The sequence below is a fragment of the Panulirus ornatus genome, chromosome 26, assembly GCF_036320965.1.
Source record: "Panulirus ornatus isolate Po-2019 chromosome 26, ASM3632096v1, whole genome shotgun sequence".
Lineage (NCBI taxonomy): Eukaryota > Metazoa > Arthropoda > Malacostraca > Decapoda > Palinuridae > Panulirus > Panulirus ornatus.
The window spans coordinates 547,371-574,113 of NC_092249.1; the positions used below are offsets into that span (position 1 = coordinate 547,371).

At 45.7% G+C, this 26,743-nt stretch overlaps 1 protein-coding gene across 1 annotated transcript in view; it reads left to right on the forward strand.

Moving 5' to 3' along the window:
- LOC139757379 (uncharacterized) overlaps nt 1–26,743 on the forward strand; it is a 158,350-nt gene that overhangs the window by 35,494 nt on the left and 96,113 nt on the right. The window contains exons 3-8 of the mRNA XM_071677807.1: nt 11,217–11,334; nt 12,756–12,817; nt 22,727–22,798; nt 23,097–23,183; nt 23,807–23,936; nt 24,083–25,053. Of these exons, the coding sequence (XP_071533908.1) occupies nt 23,816–23,936; nt 24,083–25,053 (1,092 nt within the window). The 5' untranslated portion in view covers nt 11,217–11,334; nt 12,756–12,817; nt 22,727–22,798; nt 23,097–23,183; nt 23,807–23,815. The remainder of the gene's footprint in view (nt 1–11,216; nt 11,335–12,755; nt 12,818–22,726; nt 22,799–23,096; nt 23,184–23,806; nt 23,937–24,082; nt 25,054–26,743) is intronic.

Here is a 26,743-nt window from a genome sequence, read left to right on the forward strand (position 1 = left end):
CGGGGTCCCAGGTCGGCTGGGTTGTCCCGAGCTGTTGTTTGAGGTGCTCTGAGGACGAGCTTGGCTTAGAGGTCCAGGTTCTTCGTGGTGACGGCGGATGAAGATGGTAGGCCTGGCTCCTTGCAAGGCCTGTCTAGGGTACCCTACCCTGAACACAGTCACCTTATGCCAGGTGAAGGAGACGTTTAAGCCGTGTGCGTCATGTGTGCAGGGGCACTGTCTGAGGATCTCCATGTGGGGCAAGTGAAGGCAAAGGGTTGCTGAATTGTGGTCGTGTTGGTGTGGTCCTGTTGCATTATGGTCGTTCTTGGGTGTCGTCATGTTGATGTCGTATCCTTTGGAATAAACGTGTATTATTTACTCTAAGTGGATACATCAGTAGAGATAAGGTGTGCTCATGCCCGCTTGACAATTCACTAACTGTAAATTCTAGATGAGACTAGCTGACACCACTTACCGTAACACCAGTTGATGAGGTAAAAAAGTTATTTGAGAATTATAGTGTTGTGATAATGTATTTTAGTCATGCAAGTCACCATCTTCCTCCTTATGTCACCCTAGTCCCCCTCCTAATCTCTATCACCCTCGCCTCCTCGTTCTTCCCCCCTGCACCATACCTGTTCCTCTTCCCACCTCTTTATGACATCATAATCTCTTGTTTCCTCGCTCCTCCTCCTCACCTGCCTGCCCTCTCACCCTCTACATTGCCGTTTTATTTTTCATCTGCCTATTCTTTTTTCTCTACTTTTCCCCTCCTTGTTTATTACTTTTTGACCGTCTTGTTTGCCGCCTGTCCACTGCTGGAGCCTTCCTCATGACCATCTGTCCCGTCCTCAACAGACTGCACCAGGTCTTCTCTCGTGTGTGCCACATAATAATACTGGAAGTAGTCATGGATGTTGGAGAGGTGGTGTGGTGGGGCGGGTGTAGGGGGTGTGGCTGGAGTCAGTTACCGCAACTCGTGTCAGTAACACCTCCGTCTACAGGCTCGTCTTTCCCCTCACTCACTCTCCCACCCACCCATCCTCTCTCCCCTAGTTGTTAAATGTTCTTGTTTATGTTGAGTTCCTGATGGTGGAAGGCAGCTGTGGGGTGGACGGTGGTCACGTGGTGTCCAGCTACCAACACCAACCTGTTCTCTGCCCCACCATCTCACCTTGAGGACAGTCACCTGCGCCGTAGTTATGGTCCCGAGGGTGCGGGGTTCCTACCTCCTTGGATTCATAGTGGCGCCCCATAGGGTGGTCGAGGATGGCCGGGGAGTGGTGACGAGGCTGTAATCGTAATCAGACCACGTCACCAGCGGAAACAAACTGGTTGTTGAGGTAACTGGTTTGTAGGTAAGGCCGTCCACTGGGCCTCGGCCCCAACCCCCAACCAGCTGTCGCACCTCTCCTTAGGCTAATGTTTGGTAAGGGGTCAGTGTAGCAGCCCATATATCTAATTTTTCGTGAGTATGGGTGTAGGAGTCGTGGTGAGGGACACCCCCCCCCCCCCACACACACACACACCAGTAACATTCGTCCTTTATGTAGCTGTGTAGGACGTGTGTAGATGTTAGCATTTGTGGGCGTAATAGCACCGTGCCCACCGCCCACCCACGGAAGGATAACGTACTATGCAGGAAGACAACGCGTGTAGGGCCGTTGAATTATCATCATCAGCATTTCCAGATCTTCATGATTCTCTCTCTCTCTCTCTCTCTCTCTCTCTCTCTCTCTCTCTCTCTCTCTCTCTCTCTCTCTCTCTCTCTCTCTGATGCCTCTTGTATCCGTTTTCTATTTCTTTTTATTCTTAGTATGATTTTTTTTTCTTCTTTGTAGGTTTACTCCCAATATTAGAATACATTCAGCCATTCACATTAGTCCGTGAAGGGTGAGGTGAAGATTTAGGCTGTCATACACAAGCGTTAAACCGTCGTGATCTTGGGTTTGGTATTTCCAGTGTCTGTTTGTCTTTGTATTGTGGTAGAAATGTTATGTGGTGAATAGACAAAGCGCACGGCCTGGTGAGGCGAGACGGCCATCTGGCCATTCATGATTTGTCACAATGGATATGTTGCTGTGAGACGAGCCTTATGAGACCACCACCAGAGAATCCTTCCTACTGAGCTTATAAATGTTATTGTGTGGGGTCAGCAGCGCGTCGTGGTTTACCCTGAGGAGCGGGCTACAATCCTCTGTAGCTTCCTGTATTGGCTGGTTTGTAGGGGTTCGACCTGACCCGAACGTTCACGGCAGCCTACTAAAAATGTTTCTGACTAGGATCTTGGATAAAAGTTCAGTTAGATTTATATAGTTATCTCCTGATAATGATCACCTTCAGTCATTGTCTATCTGTATTTACTGGTCTGTTAGGTTCCGTATCTGCCTTGTGTAAGACTTGTGCCTTACCTCGTCCACTTTCCATGCTTTATGATATATTCATAGATACCTTGCTATATATTTTGGTGGGCATTAAAGATGTTGGACTCGTCTGAAATACTTTCACCCAATTTTCTGCTGTTTTGTGGTAACTTTGGCTTGCTACCCTCAGAGGAACACGTATAAACCATTATATATGTAACGCTGGTCTACTTCCTGTGTATAATTTGGCAGAACATTTTGTTATTTACCCGTGAGTTGCGTCACTTGCATAACATGTTCTTGCCAGACTTAGTGTATTCTTCTTCCTCCTGGGTCATGTATATTACATGTTCTTCGTACTAGAGTTCCCCACATGGCCCACGACTAGTGTGGTGTGAAGGAGTATTGTAGCCGTGTTATATGTACTTCCTCCCTCCGTGTTATGTAAACATTTGTAATACATCCTGCCCCAGTTGTACACTCCTACAAATTGATTTTATTTCACGAAGAAGTTACTGATTACTACTGTTGCCACATCCGCTACTACCATCACACTGCCAATATTCCTACATACTGTTACATGATCTCCACTCCCACAATACCACCACAGTACCACCACATGACCACCATTCCTCCGTGATATTATCACATTCACCATTTCCTCATGAGACCATCACATAACTACTAGTCCCGCAGTTTACTATCACATGATAACCATCACATTCATCTTTTTTAAAGGCTTCATTATGGACAAAAATCCACATAGAGGCCAGGCTTTAATTGAAATTTGGAGAGGGATTATGAAAGGTTCATGTGAGAGACGGAAAGCAGTTTAAAAGATTTAGAGAAAATTAAGAACTTGTATTTCAAGAACGTTTAGTTCATATTGTTACGAAAGACAGCAGAGGGGAAAGTTGCAAAGTTTAGCGGCGTAGGGAAAAAACAGACATCACAACGACCCATCCTTGAATTGCCAACGGCCACAGCGTAATTATGTGAGGCAATACCTTGCCCAGGAAGACGTAGTTTAACTAATGGGGTCACACTGGTACCCAGCACAAACCAAAGAATTACCTAAAGTAGAGTGGAAAGTTAAGCACCACTGAGACGTTGTATGAATGGTTAGGTTGTGAGGTTAGTTCAACTTTTTCTGGTAGATACGTAGATGAAGAACCACTCCAGATGTGAGGGCATTAGTCCAGACAAGAACGGATCAATCCTTCGTGAAAACAGGGCAACTGGTCAGAGCCAGAGAATTCACGACATCTAAACCGGACTCTCATTTTCTTAGAAACAAACTTGGCTATTTATATAATGTGAGATTTGGAAAACAGTTAGATGTTTCGGTGATACCAAGTATGTTCAGTGTGTTAATTGGTGGCATTGTACATCCATCTGAAGATACCAGGAAGTGGAGAAGGAATTTAGAGAGAGAGAGAGAGAGAGAGAGAGAGAGAGAGAGAGAGAGAGAGAGAGGTGCTGAAATTGGCTTATGCGGCCAGTAAACGTAATGAAGGTCTCTCCTCCCCAAAGACATTCTTTGCCATTATATAGCACACGTGTCAGAGTGGTGTGTTGAAAACCTCTGTCTTCACTTGATTCGATCACATGACCACTGCCCTCACATGATACCATCACACGACCACTCTCCTCACATGATACCATCACACGACCACTCTCCTCACATGATACCATCACATGACCACTCTCCTCACATGATACCATCACACGACCACTCTCCTCACATGATACCATCACATGACCACTTTCCTCACATGATACCATCACATGACCACTCTCCTCACATGATACCATAACACGACCACTCTCCTCACATGATACCATCACACGACCACTCTCCTCACATGATACCATCACACGACCACTCTCCTCACATGATACCATCACACGACCACTCTCCTCACATGATACCATCACACGACCACTCTCCTCACATGATAACATCACACGACCACTCTCCTCACATGATACCATCACACGACCACTCTCCTCACATGATACCATCACACGACCACTCTCCTCACATGATACCATCACATGACCACTTTCCTCACATGATACCATCACATGACCACTCTCCTCACATGATACCATCACATGACCAGCACCACTACACCTCTTATATCACATTAAGCGGGCCAGTTTAACACGTTACCGGAACACGCCTTTTCCGCCGGTTGTAGCCCCATTGTTCACATGGGGCCCCCACCCTAAACCACCATGCTGCTAGCTTGTCCTCAATACATTGATAACGTTCTTGGTTGTACCATTAACCCCCCACCCCTCTAGTTAGTTGTACCAGTGCCCGAACCACTCTGATTGGTTGTACTACTGCCCCATGACCCTTATTGGCTGTGCCATTTCCACCAACCACCTTGTTGGTTGTTACTATTGTACCAGAGCACCCAACCTCCTCGAACAAACCAAAGCCTTCTCCACACACACACACACTTAATGTTTGTTCATGTATATTCCAGTATGTTGATATAGATAGAACCATATTGCACAAAATGTGTCCATTTAGTATGTATGATTGTAGTACCTCAAAACGAAGAAACGTGAAATTTCCCCAGTATTAACCCGTAACACTGAAGGACGCTCACTGTATTTATTATCTACGAAAAAGATGTAATCACTTGACACTCTCGTGGTCTGTCGTGCCATACAGTTACAGTAGTTGGAGGTAGTTGATATGTTACCCGTTTTCTGTAATCTGGTTTTCTCTCACAAGAGGAGAGTTTCAGGGTAGGCTTCAGAAGTAATGATAATATGCTGCAGAGATTGTGGATCGTCCACAGGACAACAAACATTGACAGTATGTGGGGGAAATACTTCTTTTACAGGTGGAGACACTACCTACGGTGGCAGATCTTTCTTTAACAGGGGGAAATAATTCAGATATATGAGTTATGCACCTCAGGTGTAAGTTAATTGACGTATGTACGTGGGGGTAGATGGTCGTATCACGTAGAAGTGATTTAACCTCAATAGCACGATGACCTAACCTTACCAGGAGTACGACATCACTCACGTGCGTGAGACGACTTTCAGTGGTTTTCCTCATGGGGTTAAGTCGTTCTTCCGGAAGAGTTCAGTCGTCGTACCCACTTGATGGGTTTAGTTTGCGTCAATAATGGTCTTCTGCCAATGATCACATCCAATATTTGATTGTCTGTATATTTCTCGTACGGCTATGATCTTCATATTCTTGAATGTTAGCCTACTATATTGTGACGTGTGGAGCGTGCGGCCCGGATCATATTTGTAGCCAGGGAATATAGCAGCTGCTGCAGCACAGCTGATCATAGCTGTCTCCCTCTGCCACTCCTGCAGGCGGGTCACAGCGATCACGTGTTGGAGGAAGAATTTTCTTCAAAGTCGTTTAGTTTTTCCTGAGTTGGTTATGACCTCCCCTGGTGTGGAGGTCGGGAGTACATTACTGTATATAAACATACACCATCCAGACAGTGTGTGTGTGTGTGTGTTTTCCAGTGTGAGGGTTGTAAGATTAAGGTGGTTGTACAGATGGCGTTAGTATGTATGTGGACCCACTTGCAGCAGACCTGGTATTCGTGAAGGAAGTAAGAGAAAGTTAGAACTGCATGGAGTGGATTTCTTCCACTATTTTGTGCTGACGTGGGTGGATGATGGTGGTAACAAGCCAAGCACCGGTATAACAAAGCCTCAGACAAGCAACATCAGCAGTTCATGAGTGCAACAGCAGCATACAGCCATATCCTGCCAACCATGCTTCCTACCCGCCAGACCATTCCTCACCTGCTGCACGGCACGAAATAATTTTCAGTCGCGTAAATATCGAGTGTCTGAACGCCAGACATTACCTTCCCCCGCCATCGCTTCTTGTTATATCAGGTTAGCAGTATGGGATCATGTACAGCAAAGCGGTCGGTTATTCTTGGGGTTGTGGATCGTCAGGGTAATGCAGAACCTGAGGTGCCAGTGTACGAGGAGATTGTATATACCATGACCTGTGGTGTCTGAGACCTCTGCCCTCCTGTGAGGCAGAAAACTGGAGTCCTGGGATGGTTGGTGCAGGTGACAGCTCCTGGTGATGGAGACGGGGTCTGGTGTGGCCAGTAATGTAGCTGGTGTTTATGTTGTAGGAGTGCTGAAGCTGCGTCCTCGCTTGCTGACATGGACGTTGGCCGTTTTACCGCGTCGGTCCACGTACCCTGTCGCTGATGCCAGGGGAGGTTGGGTGCTATTTGGCAGGGAGGTTGAGTGGGTGCACTGGGGCAGGCTTAGCCGAACGTCCCCCACCTGTTGATGGGTAGTGGAGGAGCCACAGGTGGGTGAGGGACGAGTCGACCGCCTCGTCTGGTGAGGCAGTACACACCTGGCAGTGACTCACTCATTCACGGTGATCATAAACCTCTCCAGCCATATGTGGGTGAGGAGTGAGTCAACACCCCCGTCTGATGAGGCAGTAGACAACTGAAGCTGACTCATTCACTCAGGGGGTAATGATGTAGTTCCTCAGCACACGACTCATCACATGATGGGTAGGGTTATGATGGTGTTTAGTCACCGTGTGTTAGGTCACACCTGTGTCAGTGGGGGTTGTGGTAAGGTCAGGGCATCATGTAGTAGACTTGAATTGTAGGTTGTAGCAGTAACACGAACACAGTATAATGTCAAGACGTATGATATACTTGGTGTTGGCCTCGTGTGTATGTATCATGTGGGGTATTGTCGCCTGTAATGCATTTGTCTTATGTAAAGAAATGTGTGTGTGTGTGTGTGTGTGTGTGTGTGTGTGTGTGTGTGTTGGTTATAGTAGGTAGTAGAGTGAGTGTGTGTATGGTGTGGTGTAGTGGTTACTCTATGGCTGGGATTGTTGTAGTGTGCTATGTGCACTGTATGTATATATTGAGCTGGGGAGGTACTGGAGGTTTTGTCCCACTATGGTAACCACTTGTGTACGCCGAGACCCGCCTTCCCCACCACCAGGTGTGATCCCAGCCAGGTGTTGGCTGCCTCCACGTGGCACCCCCAACTGGGTGAGTCCCCGCATGGCCTGGGTAGGGGAGACGGGGGGAGTGCCCGCATGGCTTGGGTAAGGGCTGCCAGGGGAGGGAAGCTTTCCTGTCGTAGGTAGACGGCTGTAGTCAGGCAGCCCACAGCCTCTCCTGCAGGTGAGGTGAAGGTCGTCGATTGATGCACCTGGGCTCGATGTGTACAGTCCTCCATACTGGGGCGGATAAGGTACCCGGATATATAGAAGACCAGCTCACATGATAGTCACCTACACAACACCCTCAGTATTAAGGAAGCAGGATAGAGTTATGTCTTATATGTTCAGAATATGGTTGTGTTTTGAGGTAAACGAGAGATTTAAGAAAAGTGTTACAGATATTATTGTGTCCTTGAAGATTCGTCAAATGAAGTTGTTGCTTCCTCCATCAGAGATCATTCGGTGACCGAAATTAAGAGAGGAAATGTTTCTCGAGAATCATAACTATATCAGTAGTTGCCTGGAGGGTGGATAAGTCGCTCATGCAGATAAGTGTGCGCTGTGATAACCCTGAAAGCAAATATATATATAAATATATATGTAGGTTTGCGGCAGGGGTGTGTGATGTCTCCATGGTTGTTTAATTTGTTTATGGATGGGGTTGTTAGGGAGGTGAATGCAAGAGTTTTGGAAAGAGGGGCAAGTATGAAGTCTGTTGGGGATGAGAGAGCTTGGGAAGTGAGTCAGTTGTTGTTCGCTGATGATACAGCGCTGGTGGCTGATTCATGTGAGAAACTGCAGAAGCTGGTGACTGAGTTTGGTAAAGTGTGTGAAAGAAGAAAGTTAAGAGTAAATGTGAATAAGAGCAAGGTTATCAGGTACAGTAGGGTTGAGGGTCAAGTCAATTGGGAGGTGAGTTTGAATGGAGAAAAACTAGAGGAAGTGAAGTGTTTTAGGTATCTGGGAGTGGATCTGGCAGCGGATGGAACCATGGAAGCGGAAGTGGATCATAGGGTGGGGGAGGGGGCGAAAATTCTGGGGGCCTTGAAGAATGTGTGGAAGTCGAGAACATTATCTCGGAAAGCAAAAATGAGTATGTTTGAAGGAATAGTGGTTCCAACAATGTTGTATGGTTGCGAGGCGTGGGCTATGGATAGAGTGGTGCGCAGGAGGATGGATGTGCTGGAAATGAGATGTTTGAGGACAATGTGTGGTGTGAGGTGGTTTGATCGAGTAAGTAACGTAAGGGTAAGAGAGATGTGTGGAAATAAAAAGAGCGTGGTTGAGAGAGCAGAAGAGGGTGTTTTGAAATGGTTTGGGCACATGGAGAGAATGAGTGAGGAAAGATTGACCAAGAGGATATATGTGTCGGAGGTGGAGGGAACGAGAAGAGGGAGACCAAATTGGAGGTGGAAAGATGGAGTGAAGAAGATTTTGTGTGATCGGGGCCTGAACATGCAGGAGGGTGAAAGGAGGGCAAGGAATAGAGTGAATTGGAGCGATGTGGTATACCGGGGTTGACGTGCTGTCGGTGGATTGAATCAGGGCATGTGAAGCGTCTGGGATAAACCATGGAAAGCTGTGTAGGTATGTACATTTGCGTGTGTGGACGTATGTATATACATGTGTATGGGGGTAGGTTGGGCCATTTCTTTCGTCTGTTTCCTTGCGCTACCTCGCAAACGCGGGAGACAGCGGCAAAAAAAAAAAAAAAAAAAAAAAAAATATATATATATATATATATATATATATATATATATATATATATATATATATATATATATATATATATTATCCCTTGGGGTAGGGGAGAAAGAATACTTCCCACGTATTCCCTGCGTGTCGTAGGAGGCGACTAAAAGGGGAGGGAGCAAGGGTTTGGGAATCCTCCCATTTTTAATCTTCCGAGCGAAGGAACAGAGTAGGGGGCCAAGTGAGGATTTCCTTCAAAGGCTCACTCCTCCGTTCTGAACGCTACATCACTAACGTGGGAAATGGCGAATAGTATGAAAAGAATACTTCCCATGTATTCCTTGCATATCGTAGAAGGCGACTAAAAGGGGAGGGAGCGGGTGGCTGGAAATCCTCCCCCTCTCCTTTTTTTTTTTTTTAATTTTCCAAAAGAAGGAACAGAGAAGGGGGCCAGGTGAGGATATTCCCTCAAAGGTCCAGTCCTCTGTTCTCAACGCTACCTCGCTAACGCGGGAAATGGCGGATAGTTTGAAAGATTTATATATATATATATATATATATATATATATATATATATATATATATATATATATATATATATATATATATGTATGTATGTACATATATATACTTGACATGGGCTAGCTTTGAGAAGATGTTCGTAATTTAAGGTGTGTTTCTGCTGTACATGTTTCGTGGTGCGTACGTGTTGAGTGTCGTCCTCACTATCTGCTGGTGACCGGGGACTGCTGGGGTCTCTTGATGTGTCTCGAGGAGCGGCTGAGGACTGTGGGCCACACCTGCACACACACACACACACACACACACACACACACACACACACACACACACACCTGCTTTAACCTCCCCGCTACCCCCATCGTGCTTCCCTCCCCCTCTTCCCCTCCCTTATAAAGTCTTTATGCTGGTGCTGTGTTGCTGCTGCCACACACACACACACACACACACACACACACACACACACACACACACACACATTTAGTCAGACCACGTCTAGTGTTTAGCAGAATCTAATTCAAAGGTGTAAATGACAGTACGATCATGAGTTTTACTACTTTCTGTATCAACATATGATTTTTTTTTTTACTTTTTGGTATGAAATTAGTCGAGCTTTGACATGTGAAATTAGTGTGTATTGAAAGGAGTGGTTATGGGGTCATCAATGCATAGCTGAACCCTGCATGGCCTACAGCATTATGTGCACCAGTGTCATGACTAAGACCCTGCCCAGTATGGCCTCACACATCTTGGTAACACTGTCTCAACCTCTTACAACCCATCAACACTATAGAAGACTTACGACTGTCGCAGGTAACTCTCGTTTAGAAAACATAGTAAGTGTTGACCTATGCACAGAGTAAGAGTAGTAGGTAGTACAACAAATAGTCACACAGTCTTAGGCTATTGTGGCATACGCCTGACCCAAGCTGTACTCGGCGCTCCCTGCCTCAGTCAGTAGTGTCCACCTGTTGTGTACCGGAGCCTGGGTCGTGTCCCAGGACTGGTGTTTATATGGTGGTACATGGCAGGGAGGTGTGTGGGCCACACCAGGAAGGCCTCTCTCCTTGCTTCTCCACCCTCTGCTACCCCGACAGTCATTGTACACCTCATTATATTTAGTGTCCAGTCATTATACGGTGTTTATTTGTCGTACATTAGGTTGTGATTGTGTACAATTGTTCAGTAAGACGAGGGATGTGTGTAAGAATCCTGGTTCTTCAGGGGTAATATTACTAGAGTGTTTAGGTTATCTTAACGGTATAACAAGGTACAAGGACTAGGTACCTGCTGCTGGTGTACCAGGACATTAGACCTGACCGTAGGCAGTGTAGCACCGCTTTGTGGTTCTCTCTTTGTCACTCGTACTACTGGTGGGATTATCTTCCCTTATCATCTGCTGCTGTAGATGGCTTCATCAATTTCTTAGTTTATCTTGGTAATATTAAAGAATTATTACTAATGAATCGTGAGAGGATAGGTACTTGTTTTATTTTCAGTTCATCAGTTTTGCAGATCAGCAGTTAAGGTCGGGCGACCAAACGAAGTCTTTCCTTCATATGCATCAGGTAGTTAACCCTGGGATGATGTAAGCCAATAATGATAGCCTGACAAGGGCCACTTCCATGGTTATGACACGACTGTGTGTTTCTCTTGTGGTACAGTTACGACGGCGCGTGGAGGAGCTGGAGGCCGAGTTAGAGAAGCAGAAGGACGTCCACCAGCACCAGGTGTCCACACTGCAGGATCACCACCGTCACCACCTGCTGAGTCTCAGACACGGTCAGTACTGCTCTCTCACCCCCCCCCCCCTCTCTCTCTCTCTCTCTCTCTCTCTCTCTCTCTCTCTCTCTCTCTCTCTCTCTCTCTCTCACACACACACACACACACACACACACACACACACACACACACACACCCATCCCTCATTAGGATGACTGACCACCTCACCCGTCTCACACCCACATCCTGGTGACCTCACCACCATCACACACACGCGGACATTCTCACCTCACCTTCCTTTATAAACGTTCGTCATGACTTATGTTGTTTACAGCCATAACAGATGTGTCAGGAGTCTGGCGTACAACGTGGGAGAAACACTTCATAAAGGTGTTAATAGAGTGTCTTAGAATATTGTTAACATTACCATGCTGGTTGACGTGTTAGCTGGAAGTTTAACATAGACATTTACCCAGTATGTACCGAACAGGTTCTCCAGATTGTGATGTGTTGCCTGTTGACCAGTACGAGGATGTGTGGAGAGGTGATCGTGAGGGAGGGAGGCAGTAGATGGGTTGCGTGTGTGTGTGTGTGAGAGAGAGAGAGAGAGAGAGAGAGAGAGAGAGAGAGAGAGAGAGAGAGAGAGAGAGAGAGAGGCATTAAAGTTAATAGTTCAATGTGTGCACATACGAGATTACAAACAAGAATGATATTCCTGTAATATAGTTGAAGTGGGTGGGGAGGGGGGGATTGTGTATAATTCGTTTGACTGTGTACTTTGATACTCGTGGGTCATGACTTAAGTTGTTATGTAAATAAGTGTACTAACGCCTGTAGTTACTACTGGACAACGGCAAGGCAAAGGGTAGGACTGAGAAAGGAAAGGGGGGGGGGGATATAGGGAGTGAAGGGAGACGTTATAGGTAAGGAGAAATTTTAGTTACAGGGAGGGAGGGAGGGGATGTAGGAGCTATATTAATGGAAGGGAGGAAGGAGTTATGGGAGGATGGGTGAAGGTTGGAGTTATAGGTAGGGAAGGGAAGGGAATGATTATAGGGAGGGAGGAACGGGAGAAGCTATCGGTAGGTACTTAGGAAAGCGAGGTAGTATAGCTGATGGCCCATGACGAGATTATCTTGTGAAGAACAGTAAGAATATCGTGACTTCCTCAACTATAAAGACGGGATGGGAGTTGTAAGTAAAGAGGGAAGTTAGATGTTTTAGGTAAGGAGGAATATAAGAAGTTGTAGGTTATTATAGGATGGAAGGGAAAGGGATTGATAGTAGAGAGGTAGGGTTATATGTAGGGGAGTCCGGCTGACGGGGTCAGGCGACTGGGATATTACCTCATGCTGATATGGCTTCCTCATGATGGTTACCTTCCTGTCTACTGTAGACAGGACATGCATATTGGTGTCTACTGTCGACACGACATAGCTATATTGCTCTTGTCTGATAAGAAGAAACCCGTGTGTTCACAGGTGCGGTGGATGGTGTAGAGGCAGCCCCTGATCAGCCGCTCCTGCAGGATGTCCCGCTACAGGTGAGTACAACACCTTCCTCACTCGCCCATCTTATAATCACAGACGCCACCGACCACACTTACAGCCACCACAGCCGTTCCAACAACATACTTCCATGTCCATAGTGACTTGAACCACCACACCCATATTTACCAACGCCCAGTACAACCACAGCAGCAACCATCAAGACCGTATGCCAAGACACCCACAACCAGCAAGAGCACAACCTTATTCCCGTACTATAACTACAACCATGATCATTGACAATTACGTAGTTTATGGCAAATTACTGAGACATTTAGTTGTGAAATATCAATAAACAGTGATGTACTGAGGGTTCATTATGATCATGGTATACACTTACGTTTTTCATGTATTGTGATACATGTTGGCCATGGGTACCCCTTGAGGTGGAGTATATTGATGCGGCTCGTATGAGTACCTCTTGTCGCAGCGGTCGGTACCTGGAGTTTGCTTCAGTTTTGCTTGCTGCTGTACTGCCTGCTAGCGGTCTGCCCTGGGTTAAGTTGTCGCCTTGCTGGACCTGAAGGGTGGCAGCGTGATGCCAGAGGCCAACATAGACCCACGGAGAGAGACTCATATGAGTACGAGAAAAATTATGAGTACATGAGTCTTGTGGATATGTTTAGAGTGGTGAGGCCAGGGACGCACGTGTTCACGCCGGTGGTTGAACAGCTGTGGCAAGTTTGCTCCCCCTCCCCTCCTCCTCACACACTTGTCTCCTCCATAACGAACTCGGCTCAACTCACAAACATTCACACACGTTTACCGTGCTCCGTACCCGGCCTTTCTTCCTGTGGTAGCTTGTTGCACTAGCCGCGGCACACCACACTCAAGGGTTCCCTTACGACATTATATATATATATATATATATATATATATATATATATATATATATATATATACATATACATATATATGAATGGAGAAAAACTGGAGGAAGTGAAGTGTTTTAGATATCTGGGAGTGGATCTGGCAGCGGATGGAACCATGGAAGCGGAAGTGGATCATAGGGTGGGGGAGGGGGCGAAAATTCTGGGAGCCTTGAAGAATGTGTGGAAGTCGAGAACATTATCTCGGAAAGCAAAAATGGGTATGTTTGAAGGAATAGTGGTTCCAACAATGTTGTATGGTTGCGAGGCGTGGGCTATGGATAGAGTTGTGCGCAGGAGGATGGATGTGCTGGAAATGAGATGTTTGAGGACAATGTGTGGTGTGAGGTGGTTTGATCGAGTGAGTAACGTAAGGGTAAGAGAGATGTGTGGAAATAAAAAGAGCGTGGTTGAGAGAGCAGAAGAGGGTATTTTGAAGTGGTTTGGGCACATGGAGAGAATGAGTGAGGAAAGATTGACCAAGAGGATATATGTGTCGGAGGTGGAGGGAACGAGGAGAAGAGGGAGACCAAATTGGAGGTGGAAAGATGGAGTGAAAAAGATTTTGTGTGATCGGGGCCTGAACATGCAGGAGGGTGAAAGGAGGGCAAGGAATAGAGTGAATTGGAGCGATGTGGTATACCGGGGTTGACGTGCTGTCAGTGGATTGAATCAAGGCATGTGAAGCGTCTGGGGTAAACCATGGAAAGCTGTGTAGGTATGTATATTTGCGTGTGTGGACGTATGTATATACATGTGTAGGGGGGGGGGGGTTGGGCCATTTCTTTCGTCTGTTTCCTTGCGCTACCTCGCAAACGCGGGAGACAGCGACAAAGTATAATAAAATAAAAAAAAAAAAAAATATATATATATATATATATATATATATATATATATATATATATATATATATATATATATATATATATATATTCCTTTAGGTCTTTCATTTGCACGTTTCTCGTGCGTGTCCATGTTTGTCTGTCATCGTCGTGCCGTATCCTAAGCACAGTGGCACGGCCTTTGAGCGAGAGGACGGGACATGCTCTCCAGGGGTTGATGATCTGACCCTGTTTACTAACAGTGTGGCAGTCATACCCGTGGGTGGCACTTGTGCTCAAGGGCCGTACCGTGGTGGTGGTGAACGGGCCAAATGGCGGCTGTGCAGGTGAAGTGGTCACACCTGTACCAACACCTGTACTCACATCTGTACCTGTCTGTACCCCCACCGCCCCCCCCCCCCCTCTCTCTCTCTCTCTCTCTCTCTCTCTCTCTCTCTCTCTCTCTCTCTCTCTCTCTCTCTCTCTCTCTCTCGTGTGCACTGCTTGGTAATGTAAGCTTATGGTACAGCACAGCGAGGGACGTACCGTAGTGTTACGGTACGTGAGGATCGTGTTAAAGGATTAGTCAGTAATGGTAAGCGGGGCACCCGCGTGTTGCACTGCATCCACGTCATGAGTGGTACGTACAACTGATGGTCAGGTTACAGTGTCGGGTAACACTACACCTACTGCCATGTAACCACAAGACTTCAGCAACAAGTTCACTTTGGTTTTCACATGTTAACTGGGTTGTGCCGTTTGGTAGGTATGACATCAGCAGACATTTTACCCCGGTCCAGTCTTGACCTAGGTGTTGGTGACGAGTTAGTGAAGGCTTCTGTTGGATACGGTTGATAGGGATCGTACTGTGACTTGGGGTGACTTCCATGACCTGGAATAGTACAACTGGAAGTGTTCCACTGCCGCTCATACAAAAGTTGATATCCTCCTCTTAATCGTTTCCAGCTCTTCTTGGGGGTCATGACCTTTCCTTAGACTAAATATTGTCTCATACAGAACCAAACAACTTTGGATGGGTGTCATCGTGAGTATATCTGTATGCTTGTGAGATCATCCGGCTCGGGTCGAGAGTGGTACTGGTCAGGATGGTGTTGGCGTGATGGTTCTCCCTGTGTCATCTCCTGCCGGGGCTTGAGCGTATGGCGTGTGTGTGTCAGATCGCTGTTGTGTCCAGCAGGACCAGCCCCACCGTGGTGACCCAGCCCACGCCACAGCTGAAGGCTGGTGAACCTGGCTGCCAACAGCGGATGTGTATAGGCTGCCTCGTACAGTCCCGTCCTGAGGTGTGGCAGGTGTTATCATGTCTTCCATAAGTTGAGAGACTTTCTTTCCTTTGTTCTGGTCAGGGTATATGCTGGTGATGGCCTTCCAGGCTTCCATCACCACTCCTCGGATTACATTAATAATTCCCTTTCCTCTAGTATTTCCTGTCTCTCACGCTTTGTTGTGGAACCTGCTGTATGTGTGTTCTCTGGCTGGTGCATATATTGCCAAGTGATGCGTCCGGTCCAGGTTTAAACGCCTCGTTCTTCACCATATTTTTATATTACATTTTATGTAGATATATTGCATCATAGGACGGGGCTGCGGCACACTGAACAGTTGTTGTCATCATGGATGATGATAATTAGTGAAGGATTGTGGAGCGTCTGGGTCGCATGTCACAACGGTGACGCTCTCATTCACACATGACGTCACGTGGTATATGAGTATATCCGTAGTGCACAACCACCTCAGTTGCCTGAATTATTCCTCTCTCCATACATTTTCCTCCTCCGTGACGTAGCTTCCAGTGGAGCATACTTTCCTGCGTGCCATGTTGGCTGCAGTGGGAAAAAGAACTGTTGTGGACACTTGGGAGAGTGGATTTGGCCTGACCTTACCCCCAGCCTGAAACGTCCGTAACTTTTCCTACATTGGTCCAGGAGGGTGTCACTCCAGCAGTCTATGGACACATGTCGTGTGGGTATGTTGTCTACTCCAGTTCAAGAGCCACTCTCGGCCATCACTCTTACGAGCAGATTTCAATATCAACATTTTGGATGGACTGTAATGATTTCTGAAATTGTGTCTGATATGATGGTGGTCGGAAAGTGTTCAGCCAGACTTTCTAATGCTTTTGTACCGAGTTGTGGTTGTGGCTGGCTGGGTAGGACAGTCTTCAAGTCACATTCCTTACTGGTAACCTCAAGACAAACTGAAATTCTTTAACTTCCAGACTTCCAGGGTGTGTGTGTATGTGTGTGTTTGTGCTTTTCATATCTTTCATGATGCTGTTTCCAGGTGGGAACATGTAGACTACATACATTCATGGCTGTACAAGTGTGAATGTTTATATTAATGCAGGCTGGGTGAGTGCGTGCGTGAGGTTTGATGTATGTCCTTGTGGTTGGGGCTGTCATGTGATAGGATATGCCAGGTTAGATAAGGCAGCCTCTCCTCTCTTATCTCTCTGTCACTAATATTACCGATAGCACTCCCTCTAATACTACCGACGCTTGCCCACACCCCCTCCTAATATACCCCCCCCTCTCTCTCTCTCTCTCTCTCTCTCTCTCTCTCTCTCTCTCTCGTGTGTGTGTGTGTGTGTGCGTGGCCGGGGGGTTGGCACTGTCTGGATGAGGCTGGCTGATTGCACCGTCAGTTCCCCTGGTGCAGACCGAGCTACTCTTCATAATTCTTCTTTCATCCTTGGTCTTGGTCGTCACGGCTTACTCCCGTCCCCCTCCCCCGGTCTGTGACGGCCATGCTGTATTGGGGGGGTTGGGGTCACCAAGTCGTCCTGTGTCGAAGAGTCGTCCATGTTGTGGTGAGACGTACGACCCAGCTATCACCGGGTGTGTGTGGGCGTGCATCATGACGTGACCCGCCCACTACGTCGGGTTCTCGGCCGCGCTGGGCGGTTGGGTGGGTAGATGTGGGGCGGGCCGGAAGTGAGGTGTTTCCTGGTGGGTAGGGCAGGTGGGGAGGGGAATTCGCCTCCGTCGTGATAACAATGATAGGGATAGGTCCTGCCGCCCGACACCACCCCTTGCCGCCCCACCATGGGGATGGAGCAGGGCCGCCGCCTCCTGATGTTCCCCACCGATAACTGGAGTGTAGTGGATGGGAGGAGGGGGGGGGGGTTATTAGGTGGTGAGCGAGGTGGGGGCGGGGGGGGGGGGGATGGTGTAGCTTGAGGAAACCCGCCTACTGTGAGGGGTGCTGACCCCCGGGCTACCAACACAGCCAATGCCAACATTCAGGGGGGGTGGGGGAGGGGTGCTACTAATGAAGCGTGTGACAATACTTTTTTCATGCAAATGGAGGTGTGTGTGTGTGTGTGTGTGTGATTGTAGCATTGTTGTGTGTACCGCGCGCAGGGGTCCGGCCGGCCGCCGCCATACGCCAGCCAACAATGGCACGTGGCCTCGTTAACCAACACTAATTTTGCAACTGGACAAAACAGGAAGGTGGGATGCGCTCTGAGGGGAACACTGTGGCCCGCCCGGCGTGACTGGCGGGTGGATCGGCCCTCCGGCGGGCCACACACAGGAAGCTGCACCACCATGACACCTCCTCCTACAGGCATTTATACGGTAACTGTTGGTTGTCTTCGTTGGTGGACGTGGCCATCCGTGCCATACCTGTTTCAGAATGCCGTCTGTCGGAGCCGATCGGCCGGTCAACTGCCTGGCGACGCAATAGGGGAAGCTCTCTTGGTTATGTCTGGTGTGTGTCTGTGTGAGTGCTGATGTGTGTGTGATTACTGGTTCCATGTTACGGGGAGACGTTTACTCTCGTGTTTCCCCTTGTATGTGTACACCATGTTCTCACTCCTATGTCTACACACACACACACACACACACACACACACACACCAGCTTAAAATCTGTACCCATTTATGGACCAGCCCCGGAGGATGAACACGGGTTGTCTGTGGGCAGATTGTTGCGACCAGGATTCGGCTCTATGCTGACCTGATCCCGGGCGGGCCCATGCTGACTCATGGTCAGTAACGATACCCACTGAACCACGGAGGCGTGTGTGTGTGTGTGTGTGTGTGTGTGGCAGAGCAGTGTGCACTTCTTGTTATGGATAGTGATGCAGGTCAGTATAACCACTGGTTCTAATGAGGGAAAGTCGTGGACTTTTATATGTGGCAATGGCAATGTGGCACTGGTACTATTTGTTTGTGGTTGGTCTTGGCTGTTTAGTATGCTGTGGCAGTCACAGTTTCATTATTCAATTTATTCCGTTCGGACAGTACTATTTTAGTGTGAATGTACTTCTTTATATCTTTTGCAGGAAGATTGTTGCTTAATTTCATGTTATGTCCTTTGATTATTGTATCCTTATATCTTTTTGTCTAAGTCATCGACCTGCTTTAAAAATCTTAAGACATGATCTTTATATTCCATGAATTTAAGGTATGTAGCCTCTCAGTACGTGAGTTTTCTTACTCTGGTACCATCCTTGTTACCCCTCTGGTCCTTCCCAGTTATTTATCTGTGCTTCTGAAAGTGCGGCAATCATCCTCTGAAAAACTGTATATGGGAAGGGAGGATTTGGAGGCCAGTGTGCGAGGGAGGGTATGGACTGGGAGTGCTACGATTGTGGGACGGGACTGAGGGAATGTGTAGGTGGGGGTGTGTTGTGATACTAGACCATGAGAGTGTATAGTAAGAGGTGGCCAGTAAGGTCGTGAGGCGCAGGGTAAGAGAGTAATGTGACCTCCCGTGGCTGTTGGGAAAGTGATGGGGTGGAACTGAGGCAGGAACCTTCAACACGACATACAGTGAGGAACACACTGGGGACCGTGGTTCATCATGTGTCTTTATGTGACACATGATGCACCAGCAGGTGCTCTTCTCCATCGCTGCCTGCAGCTACGCCCTCCCGACAGCTGAGGCTTACGCCTGTAACTGGCACAGCCGTTAAGACTTGTCTCGCGCTAGATATTATGTTAATGTTGTAGTGGTGGTGTGTGGGGTAGGAAGACTTACTCATAAACTCACCTGAGTTACAGAATTCCAAGTGTACTCCTCTACTCACCTGTGCAACAGATGATCAATGTATAATCTTTGACATGTTATGGATTATTAGCCTTTAACTTGATCTTGTAGCTCCCCTAAAACACCAACCGCACCCGCTATTCTAACACTTAGGGTGCGACATTTGTCTGCCAACCGCTGGTGGATGTACAGACATGTGTAGAGGTTCATCATTATCCGCTTGTGATGCATTCAGAGTGAAAAGTTGTTATACTTCTATTGGATTTATTGTGTGCTTACCTTGTGGGCAGTTGGAGACGTGTGCCACTCCACATGCCTTAGGAGACCCGTGCCACACATGCCGACAATATACTCGCTTCGTGTTTCTGTGTAGCCCGACCTGATGTGTCCCTCCCCCAGCTTTACTGAAGGTATGGGAGGTGACCGTCATGTCCCGCCTAGGTCCCTCCTGCACCTTCCCACCCCAGTGTTGCATCATAGTTACCTCCTGACACCAGTCTTGGGGATGACGTGCTTGGTTATCATCCTTACTAAAGCTTAAAGGACGGATGTTGTCGTGGCAGGGGACCGGCTTGGAATAACCTGTGAGCTGCCCTTGCCCTTACCCTGCATCAGGCTCGCACCTTCCGTCGAAGGGCCATATACTTGGTAAGTGTTTTGGTCGCCTCAGAATTATCTCCAACACCTGAAGGTGTTCAAGATGACTCGGGTGTTGGTTATAAGTTGACGTTGACGGCCTTAATGAACCTGGCAGCTGGTAACTGTAAAGCCTAGATAACCGCCAACCAGCTGTCCGCTCTGCACTTCCTTCCCAGATTCACCCAACCCAGATCTGTGGCCCGCACAGTGTGGATGGTCAATGTGTCTTGTTTTATTTTTGGCACTGGCCATGTGGCTGGCCCGGATGAGGATGAATAACCAGACGGTAATGAGAGGCAACTGTAGATCAGATAGAATACAAAGGATGTTGGTTGGTTAATGTGCCTCAGTGGTGTAGGTCAGGTGCCATTGTTGATAATGTGGTATGGGTTCCATGGTTCATGTCATGGGTTGGATGCCCTGGTTAATGGCGTGGGGTGGGTGCCTTGGTTTATGGCATGAGTTGGATGTCATGGTTTATGGCGTGAATTGAGTGTCATAGCTTGTGGCATGGGTTGGATGCCATGGCTTATGTTGTGAGTGGATCATCTTTATTTGTTGTAAGGATAGGATATGGAAAGGGGCTTTAAGGTGGGTGCCGTGGATTAGGTTATAGATTAGGGACCTTCTGGTCTTATCGCTTGATAAAAGATAAGAGAATAACGGCCGTCGTTGGGATTATGGCTACCAGGGCGCTGATCTAGATGTGGGGGTCGAACTGTGGGGCAGGAGCTGGGGGGTGTCACTGCCTGCTACTACTGACAGACAGTACCTGCTGATGGGCGGTGAGTGACAGTTGCAGCACCTGGTGTGACGTGGTCCACGTCGCCGGACGAATCCCCATGCGTAGCACCCTCTCTTGTACACATTTCCTCCCTCATTGTAGCACCAGCAGCCAGTACCTTTCCCCTCCCCCAGAGGTCCCACCCTTCCTCTTCCTGGCCATTCTTAACGTGTGACGTGTGCTGTGCATACATCAGTCAGCTCCCCGCCTCGGACCCGCTCGCTTGCCACAGTCAGCCACTCGCTTTCGTTTCATCCATACACATGACGACCGCTTCTTTGGTAGCCATGTGTACACCCACCTACCGCCTCTCTGGATTGTATGGTCGTCCTCCAAATACTACTACTACTACTACTGCTGCTGCACTACACTTGACGTTAGTATCTGTATGATATTGTTGGCTGCTGATGGTCGCTTCTCAGTGTAAGTGCTTCTGTACGCCAAGAAAGTTAGTCTGAATCTCTCGACAACGACTCTACCGCCCCTGGGTATAAGGGACTGACATTTGACCTCAACATAAAGACTCAGGTAAAACGTCAGGCTATCATTCCTAGGGATCATACCTTCCACTAAGGGATCGTGCTGCCATGTTCGCGTTGTTAGAATAAGATTATTGATGTAGAAGTAAAGGTTACACCCAGTCCTGGGTTGTAGGTATAGCGAGGGTCTATTTGCATCATCCCACCCTCACGCTTAAGTGCTTATCAGTAAGTCAGACTTTCACTTCATTCTGTGTACTTATTGGGGTGTTAAACTCTTTAAAGAATAGAAATAGAATGTTACAGTAGGAATATATCTCAGTCGTACCGACCTCGAAAATTTTTGAAATGTATCTCCATTACTTGTAAACACTTTACAGCTCAATTGATGAACAATTGCACGTATGTAGAGTTTGGGTATCTCAGTAACCTCTTGATGGTGATAGTATGTTTTAGTAATCTGTTGATGGTGGTAGTGGTCTCAGGAACCAGCAAATGGTTTCACAGTAATCTGATACCTCTAAATGCGCTCACTGCAGTATCACCTCCCAGCCTGAGATAGCCACCAACCTGTTGAGTAATGTTTAGTGTAGAAGGCCATGTGAGGAGTTGGATCATTGTCCTGTGATGAACTGTGCTGCGGTGCCCTAAGTCACAATGTCTAGTGTTGTATTGTGCTGTGGTGTCCTTAGTCGCATTGTTTAACGTTGTATTGTGCTGGGGTATCCTTAGTCGCGTTGTATTGTGCTGTGGTGGCCTTAGTCGCAGTGTCTAGTGTTTTATTGTGCTGTGGTGTCCTCAGTCGCATTGTTTAGTGTAGTATTGTGTTGTGATGTCCTCAGTCGCATTGTCTAACGTTGTATTGTGCTGGGGTATCCTTAGTCGCATTGTCTAACTTTGTATTATGCTGTGGTGTCCTTGTATGGTGTTATGGTGTCCATTGGCTCACTATGTAGCATTGCACATATCCTGTAAGTCAGGCCAATCTCATATAGTTTTTAGGTATGATGTGTACATGGTGGCATTCTGTGACTAGGTATGTTTAATTGCTGCTGGTGATGAGGGTCATTTTACTGCTGGAGATGAGGGTCATATTAGGGTAATGCTATTGCCGGTGACAAAGGTCATGTTTATGCTGATGATGAGGGTCATGGTAACTGCTGGTGATAGAAGCTTTGTTACTACTGGAAACATGGATCAAGTTGTCACTGGTGAGGAATATTACTATTGATGCTGGGATTTCTGTTACTGTAAGTGACTATTCTGATAAATGTGAAATAGAATTTTCTTATTTACAGAGTGATGATGGGTTGGCAGAACAAGCAAGTACCCATAGAACTCAGGATGACAGCATTAACCAGAGAACAGAGGTGAGATGGACACATTGTCTTTACAAAATTTTTATTCAAACCTGACCTGCTTAAGTAAAGCTACTGCTACTTTCAATATCAAATTAATGTATTTCATTTTTGTGTTACTGTTTTTTGCATGTTTGTCACAAAATATAGATCCTTTTCATACAGAATTAGTTGACATTGTGCTTTACTTTGTAAGTGAAAAGAGGATCTTTAACAGTTTGCTGTTGCCTTTTAAATCTTGTAATCCTGCAACACATCTCTACATGTGGAAACCTCTCAGCATATATTGACAAGTTCTGATATATTGCAGCAACAAAAGCAGCTGGAAAGGGAGAAAACTAAGCTTCAAAATTCCGTCCTTAAACTCCAGAAACAGCTGCAGGAAACTACCCAAAAAGTGAGTTATTTACTTCAAATGTTTTGCCAATGCAGGAAATGGCAGTCAGATATGAAAAAATCCAAAGAATCAATTATGGTGAAACATATACCAAGCATTCACATTACAGTATTTCTTAATCATGAATTCAGTATTTTTCTCTGAAGGTAGAATGCATTGTTGGCATTAAGCACATTGTGTTGCAAAAAAAATATTTTTGATAAGTAGTTTGTCTCTAACACTGGATGATTTTTATTTTGTCTCTAAAAAGGGTCGATGAATGTAGATCTACTTAATTTATATTTCTACAGCATATAATGATAGAAAAGAAATCTCAACAAGAATTTCTTTTATTTGGTCATGTGTTCTTTGAAGAATGTACTCATGACCTTGTATGTTTAATCATGTTAGTGTACCAAGGTTCCATTTACATGGTAGAGGAATGTAAATTTTTTACATTAACAGCTTGTTTTTTCATTTCATGGCAGAATATATACACTCATTATTGTATTTTAACTTGACAATACTTGTATTTAATATGCCTATTTTTCACAAGTGAAGGAGTTTCTTAGTTTTGCTTGTAAGAGGATATGCTTCTACTAGTTTGGTCTTGAAGTGTTCTGTATGATATTATGCTTATACAGGCTGAGGCCATGAAGGAACTGGAAAAAAAATTATCTTCATTGAATGAAGAGTGTGGAACACTAAGGAAAGAAAATGAGCGGTATGCAAATAGCCTAGAAGAATTAGACAACCAACATCATGAAGCAATTGGTAAGATATTTTTTTTAGACAATGGAATCTTCTGTTAATGAAATACTGAAACTACAAATCTGTAGAGATAGTTTTTTTCTGTATGTAAAAGCTGAAATAATTTTTTTCATGAAGATCCAACTCATGAAGAGTATGCCATATTTCAGAGCAAGTCTTGAAGCAGAGGAGTCAGATTCAAGAAGAGGCCAGGGCAGTGAAAGAGGAACATGACCAATTAGCAGAGGTTGTGGCACAGTTGCAGGCCAACAACCATAAACAACAAGATGAGTTGCAGTGCCTTCAAGCTGAGTTGCTCAGTTCCAGAGAGAAAGAAGTGATGTCTTACTCAGAGTTTAAAGAGCAATTGGAATCTTTAGATAAGGAGAAAAATGATATGAAGATGCAGCTAGATGAAAAGTCTACAGCTTTGTTACATTTTCAGGGACAACTTACACAGTTGTGCCAAGAAAGGAATATCTTACTTTCAGAAAAATTAGAATTTGAGGAGGAGCTCACTACACTCAGAGAGAAAGTTAACACGCAGTGTTCTCAAGAGGAGCATAGTTATAAGTCAGAGGAAGAGCTTGTGCATTTACAAAGGAAGTGCGAAGAGGAACATCTTTCCAACTTGCAGCTCACAGCAACTGTAGAAGAACTGAAGACAGAACTGGAAAAGCTTCAGGCATCAGAGGCACACCTCAAAGAGCTAATTAGGCTCTCAGAGGAGAAAGAAAATTCATCAGGAACTACAAACCTAAATAATCAACTTGGAAGGCTTTCGGAAGAAATGTCCAAGCTTTCTGTGACTACAACAGAGAGAGATGTCTTGCTTGAGGGAAAGATGGAAGAGGAACAAAAAAATTTTGAAGAAAAACCCACATTTATGGGAGCAATCCAGGGAGATTTAGAACAAGAGTTACAAGATACCAACCATGCTCTTGAGGATGCTAAAGCTCGCACCGGAATATTAGAGTCAGAAGTACAAGCAAAAGTCCAAGAAATAGCCATATCTAATACAACAATTACAGAATTAGAGGCAAAGTTAAAGTTAACAGAGAATGAGCTGTTGAATCTTTGTAAATCAAGAAAGGAAGAAGTGGAAGAAGTGAAGAAAGCCCTTACTAATAACAACCAGGAGGTAAGTAAGATAAAGATGTTGTAGATAAGGAGATTGGTATTTTTAAGGTATAGTCATTAGTCTGAGGATGACATGTGAGATGGGTTGATTTTGTGAGGAATGAGAGTGTGAGAGAGAGGTGCGGTAGTGAATGCAGTCTGATTGAGAAGGCTGATTAGGGTGGGGTGAGAAGATGAGTGAAGAAAATTTAAGAGCTTATGTATGTTAGAATTGGAGGGAGCAAGGGTAAGGAGAGGACTAAGAAGGGGATGGAAGTATGGGGTGAAGGAAGCATGGGATACTGGTTCTTGAACATTCAGGGGCATGAGAGGCATGTAAGGAATGTAATGAATAGGATTGATTTTGTATAAAGTGGACTGTGCTGTCTGTACACTAAACAAGGTTATAGGAACCTATCAAGGTAATCCATGGAGTAGCCTGTTGGGTTTGGTTGTGGATTGTCGGCTTTAGTTTTATATCATTACTCATGGCATCTGGAAAATATACATGTGCAAATAAGGCCATAGTTCATATGTTCCTGATACTGCTTTGTCAAGACAAGATAGCCAGTGTGATTACAAGAATGAAATGGTGCTACAAGTGATTGCTGTGCATGTATGTTTATAGATTACAGTGTTTGTTAAATGCTCTTTCAAGACCACCCAACTGTAGGTAATGGGAATTAATATAAGTGGGTTTAGACTGAAGGATATACTGCATGCAGGTGAATGAGTAAAAGAAATTATATATGGTTACTTCAGGAAGCTTAGTTGATTGTGGATAACTGATTATGATTTTAGTGAGTTGACATAAGTTGATTGTGGATAACTGATTATGATTTTAATGAGTTGACATACATATACGTATTATTTAATTGTACATAAGGGTGGAATTTTATCTCTTGAAAAGTTTTATGCTAGTATGCCAGGTTTTGGTAATGGTTTAGGTTAAGTGTTTGTTGAAATGATTGATAAAAAATACCTAGTGTGAAGTGAAAAGTGGACCATGTGCTATTGCAAATGATTTGTAAGTTTCATGCTATGCTGTACAGTACATAGTCACTTCACTTTTCACTTGTCCATGGTGTAGCATTTAGCATTACTGACTTTGACACATTCATGGGCTGCATTGATTTAAATCCTGGTGGTGAACATAGATCTGCAGTCAACCCAGCAGTTCATCCTCCTATATGGGGCTGTTTGATAAACTGGGGACTTAGCTTAGGCTGTGTGAAATAGGAAGTTGAGAGTAAATGTGAATAATGCAAATTTTAGGAGTGCTAAGAGACAGGTTAGTTGGGTTGTATGTTTGACTGGAGAAGACTTAGAGGAAGTGAGGTGTTTTAGATAAATGGGAGTGAACATAACAGTGAATGGATCCATGAGAATGGATGTGAGATATAGGGTGATTGAAAGACTGAAGATTGTGGGAGCAATGCACAATGTTTGGAAAGAGAGGTCACTGTTTGGGAGGGTGAAAATGTGTATGGTTGAAGGTACATTAGTCCCATCACTGTTGTATGACTGCAAGACATGGGCTATAGATGCAGATATACATAGGAGGTTGGATGTGTGGTTAATGAAATGTTTGAGAACATTATGTGGTGTGCAGTGAGTTGATTGAGGAAGTTAAAATAGGGTAAGAGTGAGGTGCGGTAATGAGAATAGTTGGAGAGAGTGTTGTAATAAGGTAAGACAGAGGTATGGTAATA